This window comes from Netta rufina (genome assembly GCF_964035555.1).
Source record: "Netta rufina genome assembly, chromosome: 1".
NCBI classification, from domain to species: domain Eukaryota; kingdom Metazoa; phylum Chordata; class Aves; order Anseriformes; family Anatidae; genus Netta; species Netta rufina.
Window position 1 is genome coordinate 127,028,680 of NC_140123.1, and position 18,418 is coordinate 127,047,097.

General features: G+C 48.5%; 1 protein-coding gene across 14 annotated transcripts; it reads left to right on the forward strand.

The window, feature by feature from the left end:
• Positions 1-3,984: 3,984 nt before the first annotated feature.
• Positions 3,985-18,058, forward strand: PHC1 (polyhomeotic homolog 1; the record flags this gene model as incomplete). Of its 14 annotated transcripts, none has more annotated exons than XM_084296052.1 (15): positions 3,985-4,098; positions 5,809-5,919; positions 7,090-7,167; positions 7,947-8,096; positions 9,038-9,193; positions 10,326-10,824; positions 11,150-11,421; positions 11,716-11,907; positions 12,899-13,046; positions 13,160-13,368; positions 13,976-14,087; positions 14,653-14,761; positions 15,433-15,583; positions 16,195-16,426; positions 16,711-18,058. In XM_084296052.1, the coding sequence occupies 15 exons, from the start codon at positions 3,985-3,987 to the stop codon at positions 16,863-16,865; spliced, it is 2,688 nt and encodes an 895-aa protein (XP_084152178.1). In that variant the 3' UTR covers positions 16,866-18,058. The 14 variants fall into 14 exon arrangements, with proteins under 14 accessions (XP_084152178.1, XP_084152179.1, XP_084152167.1 ...); XM_084296053.1 differs by having other exon boundaries at positions 11,773-11,907; XM_084296041.1 differs by having other exon boundaries at positions 11,150-11,907.
• Between the last annotated feature and the right edge of the window lie 360 nt (positions 18,059-18,418).

Genomic DNA, 18,418 nt, shown 5'->3' on the forward strand with positions numbered 1-18,418 from the left:
AGTGTGGTCATTAAACCCTGGCACTTGTTTTTTTTTACACTCTTTTCACGTGTGTTTCCACTGTGTGCACGTTATCCAGGCAGCAAAGCGGCGGCACCACTGTCCCTGGGGGTGTTCAAGGAGAGGCTGGACGTGGTGCTTGGGGACAGGGTTTGGTGGGGGACATTGGTGGCAGGGGAATGGTTGGAGTGGGTGATCTGGGAGGGCTTTTCCAGCCTTGATGGCAGCGTGCTTGTAACCATGGCGGGCACAGGGATCGTGGCCGTGCCCTGTGCCCACCGGCACGTTCCCCAGGGGGCAACGCAGCCATTCCGCCCCCGGCCTCCAGCGGCGCCGAGGCCTCAGGCCTGGACCCCAGGCCCCGCCAGGTCGCCATGGCAACCGCAAAGCGGCGGGGGGGGGGGGGGGGGGGGGGAGAGGGCGCCATCACGTGCCCGGAAGCGCCCCGAAGGGCGGAAGTGACGGAGCGGGGGGGAACCCCGAAGAGAAAAATTTTTTAAAAAAAAGGAAAAAAAAAAAAAAAAAGAAGAAAAAAAGGAGAGGGGGCGGAGCCTAACGGAGCCACGCCCCCTCCAGCCCCCAGCGGCCAAGCGGGGCCCCCGGGGCCGGGGCCGGGGCCGCGGCGGCGAGGTAACGCCCCGCCCCCCCCCGGAGCCCTCCCTCCCCCGGCACACGGGGGCCCCGCGCCCCGCCCCGCCCCGCCCCGCCCCGCCCCGCCCTGCCCGGCCCGGCGGGGCTCGGCCCGGCTGCCCGCGCTCGGGGGGGGCGTGCCCAGAGCAGCCGAGCCCGGCCGGGCGCTGCGGTAAGGAGGCGGCGGCGGCGGCGGCGGCAGGGAGAGGAGGGAAGGCAGGGAAGGGAGGTGTGGGGGAGGCCGGGCCCCGAGCTGACAGCGCCCGCGGGGCGGCCATTGTGCGCCCTGCCCCGCTCCGCCGGGCGAGGGGCAGCCTCGCCTCGCCTCGCCTCGCCTCGCCCCGCCGCTGCCCGGCGCTTTGTGCAGGGCCGTGCAGCAGCAGCGGCAGCAGCAGCAGCAGCAGCAGGTGGCCGTGCCCCCGCCGTGCCGCAGCGCCCTGAGGGGGCCGTGGAGGAGGGGGCCCCGCTGGTGGGGGTGTAGGCGTGGGGCTGGCTGCGGAGCCGGGTGGGAGGGGAGCGGGCGCTCTGCAGGAGGGCGGGGGGGGAGCGAGGAAAAGTTTGGTGCCGCCGCTGGTAGGGCCGGGGAAACGAGCCCCGAGCCGGCTCCGCTGCTGTGCGGGGCGCTTTGTGCTGCCCCGGGTCTGCCCTCTTTTGCAGGGGGTCCGGCAGTGGTGTTGGGAAGGTGAGCTGCTGAGCTCAGGCTGCTGGAAAATGCATCGCTTAAGTGCCTTTGGTGGGTCGCTCATGGCACGGGGCAGCGTCCAGGGATCTGACAGCACAGCGGTCACCGGGCTGGCACCCGGAAAGGTGCTGGAAGGTGTGCGTGGAGGGGGCCAAGCCTGGGATACTTGGCGTGGAAATAACCCGACCCAGATGCAGGCTGACACCAATGTGGAATTGCATCCCTGGGTGTACTTTCCTGGTGGCAGCGGAGCCTGGCTCCCCATTTTTGAGTTTGGGAAGGGTTTTGTGGATAATCCTGCTTGTTACAAGTGGTGTAAATCCTTACTGGCCTTCTGCAAAGGGAGAGCGTGCCTCTCCATCCATGTCCCCAGAAGAGGCACCTAAATGCTTGTTGATGCTTTTCATCCCAGAGGCACCGTTGTTCCAGTAGGGTTCCAGGTTTGTGCCAGCTCCTGTTTTTAGGAAGCTCTAGACCAATGTCAAACTCCAAAACATTGGTAATCTTAGGACAGATGCTGTTGTATATGGAGGAAATACAGGCTGGTGGAGCAGAGCACCAACTTGGAAGCCAGGTTTCTCCTCCTGGTACGCTGAGAGTAAGGTCATACGTGAAGCTGGACAAACAGCGTGCTGAGTTGCCTTCTCTTCCACCTGACTGGCAGCTGAATTAGCTCACCTGTGAGCCCACAGCTCACTGATCTGACTGAAAATGATGATTAGGGTAGTTTTTCTGTAAAGTTAACAAGTTAAATCAACTGGTGGAAGGGTCTAGTGAGTGCTGGAAGTAAGGTAATTTTCTCCTGCTTGTAGCTGAACTACTGGATAACTTGATGTAATGTGTACAGCTTTGCTCCAAGTTGCATTTTAATCCCATTTGAAGTATTTCATATATTTACATCAGTTCCTTTCTCTGAAAATCTCTGTGTTCTCTCCCTTTTCAGATGCTTTAGGCTTCATCTACTTTTTTTGGTGCTGCCCCCTGGGGAGCATCTTGTGTTCTGGGTATTGATCGACTGCCTCTAACTATAACAGAGTTGTGGGTGAAGACAGTAGTGGCCAGTTGAGAGAGTGTGTTTTAGCTGAGGAAAAGATGACTGGGTGTTACCTGCCCATGGTCAGTGCTGGAGCAGATACAGGACTGTAGTATTGCATTAGCAATAGATGCCTAGGCAGGAGATGCCTAGGCAGGACTCAAGGGCAGAGGTGTAAAGATTCGTGGGGAAGCCAGGACTGGAGCAACATCTGCGTGCTGGTCGGTGACAGAATTTTTCAGATTTCGAGGAGAAGGTTTGGAACAGTGGATGCCTGATACAATCAGCCGTCCACAGCTATTAATGTTGATGCTCTTGTCCCGCTTCAAAGTTGTCTGCTCTTAGCGCCATTCAGGAGTTTAGAAACTTGTCTGGTAGAGACTATTGGTGCACTTCCTTGTATGCTGTGCTGCTCTGTTTGTTTACTGACCTGGAAGAAGTTGCCTTTGGTGTGGGCTGTGAAGCTTGAAAACTCTGGGTTTGAAAAGGTCTAAATACAGGGGCTGTGCTGATGCTATGGGATCTTCCATCAGTGATACACAGACTATCAGAAGCTTTTTTTTTTTTTTTTTTTTTTTAAGCCTTATGCAAATTATATCCTTCTGAAAAGACACTTTTTTCAGTAGAATTCTGTTTGTGTCTAACCACTTTTGTACATTTCCTGTTCTCACTCTACCTCCTACCATTACTCCCGGTATAGCCCATCTTTCTTGCTACACGAAGGCTCCCTGATCATCCCAATACATTACTTTTCTGCTAAGCACTTTTTTCAGTCTTTCTTCTCCTCCTCTTGGCTGATGGATGCCTTCTCCAGGCCTTCTTTAGTTCTGCAGTTCACCGCAACTCATCTTTCTGTCCCTGGAATATCTCTCTGGCTCTGTATGACCTCTGTGGTGTGCTTCCCCTCATAAGTATTGCTTGTGATGCCTTCGTCCACCCTGCTTCTGGCTCCACTCTTCCTTAAACCAACTTGCCACCCCAGATACCAGCTTCCAGTCTGATATTTGAGTTACGGTCTGTCAGGAACAAGGAGTAGCGGGAAGTGCATGTGATCAGAGAAAGAAAGAGACAATTACGGATCGGGGGCCAAACTGGGAGAAAGGACTGAGTTGGTGTATCTGCAGGGCAGCGGAGTTGTGGAATAATTACACCTCTCAGGAGGCTGCAGGAAGAGGTGCTGAGAAGCTGTGGAAGTACAGTGGGAGACTGGAAGTACAGTTAATTCACCTGAGTTCACTAGCCTCGAAGCAGAGGTGATCAGGTCTGTAACCAAGTGGTTGTCTGAACGAGCTGCAGCTGCTGCTTCGCTCTGCTGCCTGTTTAAGAGCTCAGGATGCTGTAGTGTCCGATTGTAGCATGGCAATAAAAATACGAGGATGTGTGTGTCACATTTCAGACTGTGGTAACAGAAGACTTAAACTGTGAGTATTTTTGGGTTATTTTGGCTCTGAGCACCCCCAGCCCCCTTTGATGTAGCAAAGCTGTGGAAGAAGCCTGGTACTGGGATATTCGAGTAAAAAAAAAGCTGTGTAATGCAGTGAAATACAGTTTGGCTCTTTCTCTAGCCTGACTTAGTTTCCAAATCTTTCGATTTAGATCTGGAGTTGATCCCAGCCTGAGCTCCCAGGATCCTGTCACCATGGAGACTGAAAGTGAGCAGAACTCCGGCTCCAGCAGCGGCAGCTCCAGTTCTGGAGGAAGCACCCGTCCTCAGATATCACAGATGTCTCTGTATGAGCGACAGGCTGTGCAGGTAGGACACTGCTGCGTTCTGGGATTGAGTGTGCAATAGCCGAAGGGTGTTGAGCCCTTTCATGTCTGTCTGGGTTGTCATGTGTCAAGGTGGGAGCATGCTGGGAGGAGTACAGGGATCCAGATGTGCAGGGATGGGAGTAGGAAAGCCAAGGCACAGATGGAACTGAGCTTGGCAAGGGATGCAGGGAATAACAGGAAGGGATTCTGTAGGTACTTTGCTCAGAAAAGAAAGACCAAGGAGAGTGTTCCCCTCTGATAAATGAGAAGGGTGAACTGGTAATAACAGACATGGAGAAGGCTGAGGTACTCAGCAACTTCTTTGTCTCAGTCTTCACTGCCAGTCAGGCTTCACATGTCTCCCATTTCCCTGAACCTGTAGATAAGGGCTGGGGAGAAAATTCCCTCCCACAAGCGAAGAGCACCTGGGCCAGGGCAGTCCTGGTTGTGAGCACGGACTGGGAGAAAAATACAACGAGAGCAGCCCTGCAGAGAAGGACTTGGGGATTCTGGTAGATGAAAAGCTCAACGTGATCCAGCAGTGTGCGCTTGCAGCCCAGAAGGCCAACTGCATCCTGAGCTGCATCAACAGAGGAGTGGCCAGCGGGTGGAGGGAGGTGATCGTCATCCTCTGCTCTGCCTTTGTGAGGCCCTGCCTAGAGTGCTGTGTCCAGGTCTGGGGCCCCCAGCACAAGAAGGGTGTGGAGCTGTTAGAATGAGTCTGGAAGAGGGTCACAAAGATGATCTGAGGAATGGAGCACCTCTCCTATGAAGAAAGGCTGAGAGAACTGGGGCTGTTCAGCCTGGAGAAGAGAAGGCTCTGGGGTGACCTCATTTCAGCTTTCCAGTACTCAAAGGGGGCTTATAAAGAAGATGGAGAGCAACTTTCTGCATGGGCAGATAATGACAGGACAAGGGGGAATGGTTTTAAACTAAAAGAGGGGAGAGTGACAGTAGAGGTTAGGAGGAAATTCTTCTTTCAGGGGGTGGTGAGGCACTGGAACAGGTTGCGCAGAGAGGCTGTGGATGCCCCATCCCTGGAGGTGTTCAAGGCCAGGCTGGATGAGGCCTTGTGCAGCCTGATCTAGTGGAAGGTGTCCCTGCCTATGGCGGGGTGGGTGGAGTTAGATGATCTTTAAGGTCCCTTCCAACCTGAGCTGTTCTATGATTCTGTGATACGCTTGAAGAGCTGTCCTGTTTTGGGATTTAGGAATTATTGTATTAGGCCTGATCTTTACTTCCCGTAGTCTGGTGCTCTGCATTGTCTTTGGTAAGCTGCTCCTCCAGTGTCCAGCCTTTTAGATTTAGTCAGTACTCGGATTTTAGCTCTGCTGTCCTAATGCAAGTCATTCTGTTTATCGTGCCATTTCCTCTATATAGTCTGTATGGTGTATATACATACTATGCTGGAACACTTGTCTGTCTACTAAAGCACAAATTGCCAAATTCCTGGAGTTTTTAAAAGTTTTTTAAAGTATGTTTCCTGCTGTCCTGGAATATGTCTGTGATTCAGTCTGTTACCAGTTTGTAGCTTCTTTACCTGTTCTGTTATACTAATCTGATGGCTTTGCTTTTTTTTTTTTTTTTTGCTTTTTTTTTTTTTTTTTGTGGGGATGAGATATGGTCCCAAGGCTCTTATTTCTTCATTTCTCTCTGATCACATTTCAAGGGCATACTGTTTTTTAACAATTGGGTTTTCCTCTTTCTCTAGGCTCTTCAAGCACTCCAGAGACAGCCCAATGCCGCTCAGTACTTTCATCAGTTTATGCTCCAGCAGCAGCTTAACAGTGCCCAGCTTCACAGCTTGGCTGCTGTCCAGCAGGTGAGTTAAAAGGGGGCAGAAGGTGAGGAACTGGATGATTCTTTACTTGCACTCTGACTTACATACCAAGGTCCTGATCTGCGATTAGACAAGTGGTACCTAATTGTACTACTTGCAACGTGTTAAACACATTGTTTGAATGTAATATAAACAGCTAGTAAACTGGAAGCTTGATGGAGAGATTTGTTTAGTTTTCAGGTACAAAAAGGGAAAGATAAAATATAGCATCCCATAAGGGAATTTGCACATTGGAGGCATGTGACTAGCTACTGTACCTCCATTAAATGAAAGGTGGGTGTTTACATCACCAGTGAATGCAGTAGTGTTTTAAAACAGTCTTAAATAAAGCGATAGATTGTTATTTCTCTGAGAATAAATGTAGTTCTGTGTGTGTGAAATTTCATGTGGTATCCTCTGAGTTTTTCTCTCTTGAAACTTACTATCACGTGGTTTCTTTTCCAGTTACTAGCAAGAAGGATCTGGGGTAAATCTCCTCCATGAAGAAGGGTTTCTTTAATTGAGCTTGTTGAGATGATATATCCTGCATAAATGAACTTTTTTTTTTAATTTAACGACTTTGCTCACTTGAACTGATGACAAATTCTGATGAGATGAATTATAGGTGATGTGACAGTACACTTTTGTCTATGTAACAATATCTCCATCAGTAGCTGTGCTTCTTGGCTTTTAGTCCAGGTTTTAGTTGTTTTCAAATCCCTACTTGCAGTTTTATAGCACAGAGCACATAGAATCCTCTCACCAGTATTATGTGAATCTTAGTTGTAAAACCAACTAAACGTGTACAGTGTGCTTGCCATGGGATCATTGTAGAAAAGGAAAAAAAAAAAATCTGTTTACCTTTCTCTGCCAGCTGAATGTGCTGTAATCTGAAATTTGTAACTTGCAGTACTATCATTGCATTGTTACTAATCTGTATGACTAGCTCAGCAAATTGGTGATATTTCAGGGGATGTCTGGGCATTAACAGAGTGGACTGGAGCATCAGGATGAGGAGTTGCAGTGTGTAGCATGACAAACTGGGGCAACATTCTTGGGAATGGGAGAAGATGATGATGATGGTATTTAGTGTTCTTACAAAACCAAATATTTGGGCTGGATAAAAAAAAAGTTTTTTTCAGGTACTCATTCCTCTGTCAATCTCTCTTGCAGGCTACAATTGCAGCCAGCAGACAAGCCAGCTCCCCCAACACCAGCACCCCACAACAGACTACCACCACCCAGGCCTCTGTAAGTGATTACACAGATCAAAGCCTTTGCCCACACCCTGCTCCCCTCTGCCCTTGTTCTTACTCTTCTTTGTCTTTTAGGAAGGCAGGCAGCCAGGGAAACACAGCTTCTAGGAATGCTGGGAATCCACAAGATACAGACAACTTGAGGATTTGGGGTGCTGTCATTATTGGTTGGGGTTGAGGAGCCCCAAAAAGGTTTCTGAGTGGGATAGGCTTCTTAGCTGGAAAGATAGAAAATATCTTTTTCCTGAGGCTTTGGGGATATGTTTTCTTGGTTTAGGAGAAGATCAGGATTTATAAGAAGGAGGAGTTGTGAGCAGCTTGGAAGGGGATGCTCTTTTGTTTCGAGGTAGCTCGTTGAATGAGAGGAAGTACGATTTTATAGCGGGTATTGGGGAACTGGGATTTGTTCAAAGAGTATAGGTGAGTTGTTAAGGCAGATTACATTATGATTTTTTTTCCCCCTTTACTTGAGAAGCTGGAGAAAATCTATTTTTAGTTCTCTTTTGGATCTCTTATTGAAGTTGCAAAGTAGCAGTGATACTCAGGCTCATCATACAAATGAGGTTAGCATCCAAGATTTTGGCTAGTTCAGATCACATAGCCTCTTAAGGCTAGAATTTCCTTCTTTATTCTTGGACCCCTGCGGGATACAGGGAAAAACTGTGAAATATTTGTTCTGGCTGTACCCCAGTAAGTGAAACTTTACTTCTTTCTTTGCCCCCATCTCTTACATGATTTTTGTCTTTTTTTTTTTTTTTTTTTTTCTGTTTTAAGATCAACCTAGCCACCACATCAGCTGCTCAGCTGATTAGTCGCTCACAGAGTGTGAGTTCCCCCAGTGCCACAACTCTGACGCAGTCTGTGCTCCTTGGGAATACCACCTCACCACCTCTCAACCAGTCACAGGCCCAGATGTACCTCCGGGTAAGGGATAAGTACACAAAATGTGTCCTGACCATAAACCCCACTTTCTAGACACTCCAGTGTTTCACTGTTTGGGACTACCGACTACTCAGGGCTAACTCCAACTCTAAGAGTGATATGATATGTTTTAAATTCAGATGAGGAACTCTTATCCCTGAAACCACATTTGACTTTGGGCTCAGCTTTTGAGGGTAAATTAGCTTTGTACTGTGTATTGAAATTCTTAAGAACTATGTTTGTCTCTGCTCTGCATAGATGTTAAAGATCCCATGGCACTTCTCAGTAGAGCATAAATGTGAAACATATATCCTAGACTGGAGTAGAACTGGCAGAAATAAAGCTGCTCTTCTTGTTGATTGCTGGAACAGATATATGGTAAATTACTCCCTTCAGTCACTGCACACAGGGATGTAAGTCAGGATTCAAGTAGGTCTAGGAACGTAAATCAACTGGAACAAATTTCTCATCCTTTTGATTAGTATGAAGTGCTGCTGTATGGAAAACAGACGACTATAATCTATCTGGAGTTTGGTTACCTACTTGAAAAATATGTTCTGTGTCTCAGTTGGCTTTACAGTTTGTAATCCTCTGTTCAAACAGCCCTGGTCTTGGGTGTATGTCTTTTATCACTGTTTCTCAACCGGTCCTGAATATACATTTCAAAATTAAATTATACACAAGTATTTTAGCTGGTCCTGGGCAGCTTGTGGGAGTTGCCCCAGGCCCATATTTAACAGAAGACTGCTTGTTTCCAGAAGGAAACTGTTTCCTGCTCTTGAGGGTTATGTTACAGTGCAGCGTGGGGAAGGGTGGCTGGGGGGGATGCCGTGTACAACACTGCAGCCTCGTGTTGCTTTGTAATCTGCTTGTGGTTCGCTGTCTGTCTTTCTCTCTTCCCCTCTGTTCCTTTCATTCCACATCACCTGACCCATCCCCAACAGCCACAGCTGGGGAACCTGTTGCAGGTAAACCGGACCTTGGGCCGCAATGTGCCTCTTGCCTCCCAACTCATCCTGATGCCTAATGGGGCCGTGGCTGCTGTCCAGCAGGAGGTACCACCCACCCAGTCTCCTGGGGTCCATGCAGACACAGACCAGGTCAGTGACACCCCCTCCCAGAGCCCTTCCCGTCCCCTGTACACAACCTGCACCCTGGTCCTTGTCTCCAGCCTCCTCTGCCTGCACAGAAGATTTGCTCTGTTTTGTCTCCATTCCGTGTCCCTGTAACTATTGCAGGCAAGAGATACTGCTCTCTCTTGCCATCATTTCCCGGTGTTTGCTTTCTGCCTCCAGAGACTGGATTCATTTCTGATTAAAATTTCTGGGATGAGACATGGGCTGGATCAATCATGTTTTCACAGCTTTTTAGTTGTCCTTGTGTGAAGGGAACTGTTGAGTTCTGTGTCCATTTTTCAGTGAGACATTCACTCTACAATGAAGAGTCTTTGTCAGCAATAGTGTTCCTTAACCCGGGCAGTTTGTTGTAAAAATGCCAGTGACTGAACATGCCGCAAGGTCTTAGCTCCTGCACTCAGCTGTAAATCTTTCTCTGGGTCAGAGAGCTGCAGTGGCTTCCCATTTTCGTGGTCCTAACCTAGTCATTCTTGGGATTTCCAGTTACTTCATATTTGTCTTTTCTGGAGCCCTTTCTTTGTGGCAAAGTTAGCCACAATTGAACTTGAAGATAATGCTGCATTTGGAGGGGGATTAAATACTGAGGATGGTAGCACTGAAATGCAGAGGAACTGGTGAAATCAGCAAGGCTGCAGGCCTCCTGAATGGAAAGCACTGTACGGATAGAGGAGGCAAGTGGCACAAAAACTGTGAAGGAATTACTGGTCTTTAAAGGGGTATCTCAGTACTTTTACAGCCATGCTAACGTGGATCCTAGCAATGCGAGGACAAGGCAGACAGGTCTGGAGGCTGTCCCGTGCCTCAGAAAGAATGGTGTTTTCCTCAAGTGCTGTTCAGAAAGTGCCACGAGATCTTTAACTTCCATCAGAGATGGGGCAGAAGGCAGTTCAGGTTAATATGTTTTCTGCTGAGGGTTGCACCTGAGCCTCGCCCTATGGTATGAGCCAGCTCCCCACGTTAGACTTACAGCATTGGCTTGGCCTGCATCCCAGCAGAGAATATTGCTGATGCATTCTCTTGTTCTGTACCTCTCTCCAACTTCCAGGAGGAAACATGCATGATGCAAATGGACTGTGTTCTGTATGTGTGTCTCTAGGTGCAGAACTTGGCTGTGAGGAGCCAGCAGACCTCATCCACTAATGCCCAGCTCCAAAGCTCTGCTCAGAAGGCAGCTCTACCAGGAAACTCCCAGGCTTCGTGCCTGCCACAGGCCACAAGTACAGGCCAGACCTTGGCAGCCGCTCAGGTGTCTTCTAGCAGCACAGGCCAGTCCCTCAACTTGAGTCAGGGGGCAGCAGGCAGCAATGGTGTCTCTGGGGGTGTGGTGGCAAGCAGTGGGAGCCAGACCTCAACGGGACTGAGCCAGACAGCCTCGGCAGGTGCCGCTGGCAGTTGCCAAAGGAAAGGCACAGGGGTGGTGCAACCATTACCAGTAGCAGCTGCCCAGGCAGTGACTATCAGCCAGGGAAGCCAAACGGAGACAGAGAATGCAGCCACAAAGAAGGGTGAAACGGACAGTGGCGGACAGCAGACAGTGGGCATGAACCTGACGCGGACAGCTACACCAGCACCCAGCCAAACGCTGATCAGCTCAGGTGAGTGGTGCTCTCTTCCTTCTCTTTGAACCAGTTGAGCTTTCAGAAGAGTGCCATTTAAAGCTTAGTGGTGAGAGGTTTCCCAACAAGCCTCCCAGTTGCCGTGCTCCTGGAGGCTGTTCTCTAGGGATTATCCTGCTCTACTAATGACAGAAGTTGATCCCAGCTCGTTCAGTTCCCACCATCCTCTGCCAGTTGGCTGTCAGTCATTTTGGAACATAACAATTCAAACCAGTGTGGTGGCTGCTTGCCTTTTTTTTTTGTTCCCAGTTGTGCTGTTGCTAACCTTTGTGCTCTCCTTTTCTCTGGTTCTGTGTTTGTATAGCCACGTATACACAGATTCAGCCACACTCATTGATCCAGCAGCAGCAGCAGATTCACCTGCAGAAGCAGGTGGTGATTCAGCAGCAGATTGCCATTCATCACCAGCAGCAGTTCCAGCACCGCCAGTCCCAGCTCCTCCACACAGCCACCCATCTCCAGCTGTCCCAGCAGCAGCAACAGCAGCAGTCACCATCTCTGACCCAACAGCAGCAACAAGCTCAACCTCCACAGCAGCAGGCGCCACCTCAAAACCAGCAGCAGGCTCAGACCCTTGTGGTGCAACCGATGTTGCAGTCCCAGGCACAGCCTGTTCAGCTCCAGCAGGACAGTTCTTGCCAGCCAGCCACCAAATCACCTGTTCCAATCCAGTCAAAATCTATGGTCACTCCCATCAAACCACCTCAGCTTGGGCCTGCCAAAATGTCAGCAGCGCAGCAGCCTCCGCCACACATTCCTGTGCAGGTGGTGGGTACTCGGCAGCAGGGCTCAGGCCAAGCCCAGGCGCTGGGTTTAGCTCAGATTGCTGCAGCAGTGACGACTTCCCGGGGAATGCCAGCTGTGGTCCAGCCCGTTTCCCAAGGCCATGCTGCTTCCCCATCCTCTTCAGCTCCACCATCCTCACAGGAAGCTCCCCCTCTCACCACAGGGGTGAATTTGGCACAAGTTCAAGGCACAACCCACATGGTGAAGAGCCCAGCCTCCTCTCCAGTTGTGGCTCAGATGCCAGCAGCATTCTACATGCAGTCTGTCCAGCTGCCAGTAAGTGAGACCATCAAGAAGGGGAATACCACATGGATTCTCTTTGTTCAGTCCTAGGACACTAACTGCATTCCAGCCCTGGGTCAGTGGGATGGGAGGAATAAGAGGTTTGGATTAAGGGATATAGAGGCTTTTGCTCTCAAAAATGCTGATTCCAGTCCAGCCCTTGGGGTTACTGACTACAAACAGTTTTCTTTCATGTGATCATTTAGAGGCTTGCATGACACAAACTGGTGAGACTTGGACCCCGATTCAAATGGAGTAGGTGTCCACATCACGTCCTAAATATCCCATTTAACAGCAGTTGGCCTCTTTGTCTCTCAGATGAGAGACAAAGAGCTCATGTTCCGTAGGCCTCGTGTGCTGCTCTAAATTGGCCAACCATGGCCTGCCTGACTCCATGGGACACTGACACTTTCAGCTCAGATAGCCATAGTCAGTTGCTGAGACTGTTAATTTGACTGGGTTTTTGCTTGTGTAGTCAAGGGCAAAATGTGCCAGTTTGTTTCTAAACTGGCTGCTTCTTCAGGGAGCTGTCAACAGGATTTGTCTGATTTTTACAGCTGAGGGACAATTCTGCTCTCATCCAGCATACTTCCCCTATTGTTTTGACTCTGTTTCTTCATTGGAACTGATCTGATTTAGCCCAAAGCCTGTTTGGAAACTGCTGGGTGAATGCCATTCCATTTCTTCTGGGAATAATCCCTCGAGGTTTGCAGGGTGTCCTGGTGTTATATCAGTGTATCGATATATCAACCAGGATGCTACATCCTAGTCAGTAGTTCTGTAGTATGTATGTCTTCTGAAGTTTTAGCTCCCTGCTAGGTAAATGCTCCTAAACAAAGATGGGAGCTGGATGCATTTCCAGGAATGGGAACCAGGCTGGAGATGAAGTCTGATGGAGCAGGATGTATCTTGTTGCCTTCCATCTGTGTTGCTCTCTGCTTTGGGGCTCTTCTCTCTGCTTACACGTGCCTCTTCATTCATGCAGGGCAAGTCTCAGACCTTAGCAGTAAAACGCAAGGCAGAGTCAGAGGAGGAGAAGGAGGAATCAGCCAGTGTCACTGCACTGCTGCCTGCCAGGTCTTCTCCTGTGACAGACAGCCCCAAAAACATGGAGGAGAAGAATGGCTTTGGAGGTGAGGTACAAAAGGAGAGCTCTGTTTTTTTTGTACTAACGATCTGATCTCAAGTTCCACTTGAAGTAAGTGGAGCAATAGTAACACTGACTTTGGTGCTGTTAACATTCCAGATAAATCCGATCCTGCTGCCGCTGCGACCCCAAATACCACCTCCAGTGAAGGAGCATCAGTCACCCCCACCTCTGCACCCACCCCAAACCTAGCAATGGTGTCACGTCAGATGGGAGACTCCAAACCGCCACAAGCCATTGTTAAGCCCCAGATCCTCACACACATCATTGAGGGCTTTGTCATCCAGGAAGGAGCGGAACCCTTTCCAGTAAGGATTCACTGCTGTGGGGAAAGGAGGTGTAGCTGTCTCTTGGAAGGGTGGTGGGCATCCATCTTTGGACGGGACTTTATTTCCCTGTGTTCCATGTAAGCTTTTTTAGCTCACAAAAGTGAGAGGAAGGCAAAGGAAACTGGTTTCATGCATGAAGCAAAGCATCGAGTTGGTATTAAAGACGACAGGTTGGAGTGAGATGGGAAATGTGAACTGGCAAATGTGGTGGGAACCATTTTCTCCAATAGTCCCCAAAGCAATGATTTATGCAGGAATTATAAGAAGGTTCTTCTGTCTGACTTCTACTGAGGGAAAGATGTGCTGCATTTTAAATAAGCAGCAGGTGAAGTTAAAGCAAATAAGGGGAAATAAAGTCGCATGGAATTGCAGGATATTCAAAGCAGACAATACTTGGTGATCTTGGAAAGAATCTGCCACATCTGTGAATAAGGGAAGAGTAACTTGGTTCAGCATCTGTCCTTCCTTAGTATGCAGAGGGATTATTTTGAGTTACAATAAGGAGTGAGTGGCATATGCTTCAGAAGAGAGTGGTGGGCACAGAGCTCCTTTACTGATGGGCCAAATTCTTTCTCTTCCTGGCTAGGTGGGTTCTCAGCTGCTGAAAGAATCTGAGAAACCACTGCAGGGAGGGGCACCTTCTGGCCAGAGTGAAAACCTGTCCAGCAATTCTCCAGGAGGGGACAGTGCTTCTATGGGTGAGTTTCAGCACTGGGATACCTCAATAGTGGTACTGAAAGTTTCTGCTGTTACTTCATTATCTACTTTATACGTTATGGACTCATATCCCTTTCTGTCCTGCTAACACCTTGGAGTGTCTCAAGCTACAGACCTAGGATCTTCTTAAGCGCCAGAAGATACTGCTTTTTTTGCTGTTGTTAATACAATCTAACACACCCTATGTTAGTAAGCAGAATCTGAACTGTACCTGTAATGACTGTGAAGGATGTATGAACGCAGCAGAGAGTGCAGATAGAGACTCCCCCACAGCCTTGTAGGATATGAGGGATATGGTATTTCTTGCTTGTTCAGCAAAAAGGACAAGGAGAAATACACTACTCTGTTGAATATCCTGGGGTCCTAATTAGTGGAGCTTCTGCCTCTCCTCTACCAGCTTCTTGCCCACGCTAATTTAGTAGTTTCAAAAGACAATAGTGTTTGGAATCTGTCTGCTCAAAGGAAGAGTAGTGCAATGAGGAATCATTACGTGTGATTTGTTTCAGCTCAAATCATCAAATGGTGTATATCTCTGTATCTCACCAGAGCTTGATAAGAAGGCAAACTTGCTGAAGTGTGAATACTGTGGGAAGTATGCCCCAGCCACCCAGTTCCGTGGCTCCAAGAGGTTTTGTTCCATGACCTGTGCTAAAAGGTAATAGCAAGACATCATCATCCTCTTCTCTGACTCTACATTCTCGGGAACTAGGCATGTGTCCCTTCTCCAGGTAGTGTACAGTACTTCAGTACATCTGATTCTCCCTGCGTGGGATGCATGGACCACAGAGGCCCTTTAGTACTGGAGCTCTTTATGATTTGTGAATGCTTCTTCTAGGTCTGGAGGAGGTGGATGTGGTGTTGAGTGTAAGCAGGATTTCCTACTTGTTCAGGAAATGAGATGGGAAGAGGGAAGTTCTTGGGCTCCAAAGAACCTCTCAAGTACACTTGACTGACTAAATGAATGCTTACTGGTAGCTGTCTGCTCCGTTGGTAGTAAAGACAGAAGGGAAAGCTGGGGGGGGGAAATCCCGTGGAGAAATTACACTAGTCATCGCTGCCTCCTACTGATAGCAGAGTGCTTGTTATGGGTCTTTTTTCCCTTAGGGGAATGACTTAATTGACCCTTCAGATGTTAGATCAAGACCCTGGTGTCCAAATATTGCTTGTGAGAAGTCTGGACTGGTTCCTTCCAGGGGGAATTCTTAGAAGGAGGAAGAAGAGAATTTGATGGTAAAGAGAAGTTTCATCCACATCTAGAGAAAGGAGAAACGGTACGTTCAGTTAATTGCTGTTTCCTAATTGCTGCTCTGCTTCTACTTATTTGAGGTACAATGTCAGCTGCAGCCATCAGTTTCGGTTGCAGAGAAAGAAGATGAAAGAATTCCAGGAAGCCAACTATGCTCGTGTGCGCCGACGGGGATCGCGGCGCAGCAGCTCTGAAATTGCTCGAACAAAGATCCAGGGCAAGCGTCACAGGGTAAGGCCATAGTCCTGCCTGCAGATTTCAGCAGAAATTCAGATTTCAAGGCAGATTTCAGCATAAAAATCGTCACTGTTGGAGGTACCAGGTTCTTAGTGTATGTAGCTGTACAGTACATGACCAGTGCGCACTGACACGGTCGTTACGCAAGGCACAGTAAGCTGCTCTAATTGCTCATCAACTGCAAAAAGTGGATTAACATTTGTATTTGTTTACTCGGTATTCACTCCAGCATGTCACAGACATCCCAGTGAGTGTGATCAGCTGCCAGGCTTGGTAGAAAACAATCCACTTTTCCTGTACGGTTCACTTTTTTTCAGATTAATTACTTGAATCAGATTATAGAAGGATTGAAAGAGCTCCAGAGCTGACATGAGGAAGAGGAATGGACTAGGGGAGGATGGGGGAAAGGAAGAGGAAGGGAGACGAGATTTTACTTTCGTGTCCCTTCAGTGAGCTCTTGTGACAGCTGCCCCTGGACTAACAGCCTGAGAAAATTGCCCCAGACTGTTAGGACTTGTACTGTTGCCATTGTCTGGTTTCGCACCTAGTAACTGTGGTTTAAAAAAAAATATCACACTTTTTCTTTCTTTTCTGTGGGCTTACAGGGTCAAGAGGACTCGAGTCGAGGTTCTGATAACTCCAGCTATGATGAGGCTCTGTCCCCTACGTCTCCAGGACCCCTGTCAGTACGGGCCAGCCACGGAGAGAGGGACCTGGCAAACTCTAGCATGGCCCCACCTACCCCAGATCTACACGGCATCAACCCAGTCTTCCTGTCCAGCAATCCCAGTCGCTGGAGTGTGGAGGAGGTGTACGAGTTCATTGCATCATTGCAAGGTGAGGTTACGCTGCGTTCCTGCAGCCCTCTGATCCAGTAGCATGGGGAAATCTTTTTGGAAATCTTTGGGAGTGGTACCTGGTGCTTTTACTGTGCTCTGTGCGTGGTTCTGAACTGGAGCGGGTCATGCGAATGGATGAGTTGTACTCCTCAGGCAGCCTGCGTGGGGAGGGGGGATCGGTTAGATTCCTAGCGTACTTTCTGTGCCTGCCAGGGGTCTGTAAAGAGTGGGAATGGCAGGAGTGCCCATCTGTTTCTCAGTGCCGTGTCCTTGCTTTCACAGGGTGCCAGGAGATTGCAGAGGAGTTTCGATCACAGGAAATAGATGGCCAGGCCCTGTTGCTTTTGAAGGAGGAACACCTCATGAGTGCCATGAACATCAAGCTGGGACCAGCTCTCAAGATTTGTGCCAAGATCAATGTCCTCAAGGAGACCTAACAGCTCGTGGCAGTAGATTCACTTCAGCTCTGCCACCCAGAGCAGCTGCCAGCTTTGCAGGATCCTGCTGGGGCAGGGAAGAATGGGATGATCCCTTGTGGTCTTGTATTCAAGAAGAATGAGAAGGAATTTGACTGAAACTGCCATGTACAAGCCCACGTTTTGGTCTTTTAATGGTGCTACAAGGGGGAAGAAAACTCCTACCTGGGGCCTTTGAAACTTGCCTTCTTCCTGGTTTTGAATATGCCTCTCCCGTTTACCACATCAAGAAGGGAAAGGAGACTTCTTTCTGTTTTAGCAGACTTCTGAAAGGGGCCCTTGTCCCTTTTTGCTACAGCAGGTTTGTTGGATCTTATTTGAGTCTTGTGTCAGAACTTGAAGCATAGGAAGACCCTGTCCTGTATGGATATTGGGGGCAGCTGTGCTTGAGGCATTTAGGAAGCAAATTAGTAAATTTCAAGTGACAGATGTGGACAAAAAAGAACTAGAGCAAGAGGCTGCTTCTGTTACACTTCTAAAAAGCTAACCTAGGCTGTTTACGAACTGGGTTTAATAGCCATTCCAGCATGCATACCAAACTTGAAGGCACATGGCAATAGGAGCTGCCTTAGCTTTACTGTCTCCTGTAGAGATTCAGATCAAAGACTGAGTGTTTCGGCAGCTATTCACTCCAGATGCTCCTCATTGAAACAGTCAGAGGAGCATTTATCCTGAGTACTTATGACAAGGTGATGGGGAAATCAGAGTGGGGGGTTGTCTTACATTAGGAAACCCTATACCACTTGGTCTGTCTCCCCAGTATGCGAGTGCGAGGGTATAACTTACAGATCCAAAGCAGTCTCAAGAAGCACCAAGGCTCTTCATAAATCAGCTGTTTTGTTGGTTTTTTTTTTTTTTGCTTTTTTGATTTGTTTTGTGGGGTGGGGGTGGGGATTGTTCTCTTACCTGTTTGTATTATTTTTTGTGTCTGTCTTTATTATCCTCAGGAGAGCTTATGGGACAAAGTTTAAGCTGGCAGGATTGTATCACCTGCCTCCGACTTTTTTTGGTGATGATGTAAGACAAATACTTCTCTTCCTCAGTATAAAAAAAAAAACAAAAACACTCCAATAACTGAATTATGATCCTTTAGTACTTCTTTCTAAGGGGTACAACTACGTTCTAGGCTAAGCCCCTGCTACTCAGCTCCCACAGTTTTTAAGGACCAAATCCAGAAGTTTTGTGACACTTCAGCAAAGGCAAAACTGTGGGCAGTTGTTTTCTTCCAGCACATCTGCTTTAAAAAAGGAAAAAAAAAAAACACTCTACAAAGCATGAAGATGTAAGTGTCCCCTACAGCCACATACCTGAAAGCAAGATTTAAAAAAAAAAAAAAGCTTTTCTATTTTCAGAAGTTTCATATGCCTACTTGAGTGAAATGCAAGAATGTTCTGTCTGAAAAACACCTACTATTATAGGAGAGCTGTAATTGCATGGGGGAAGGCCTAAGGGCGTAAGTAAGAAAACGTGAGAGATCTTTGGAATGGGCTCTTTATTGACTCATCAGAAAAAGA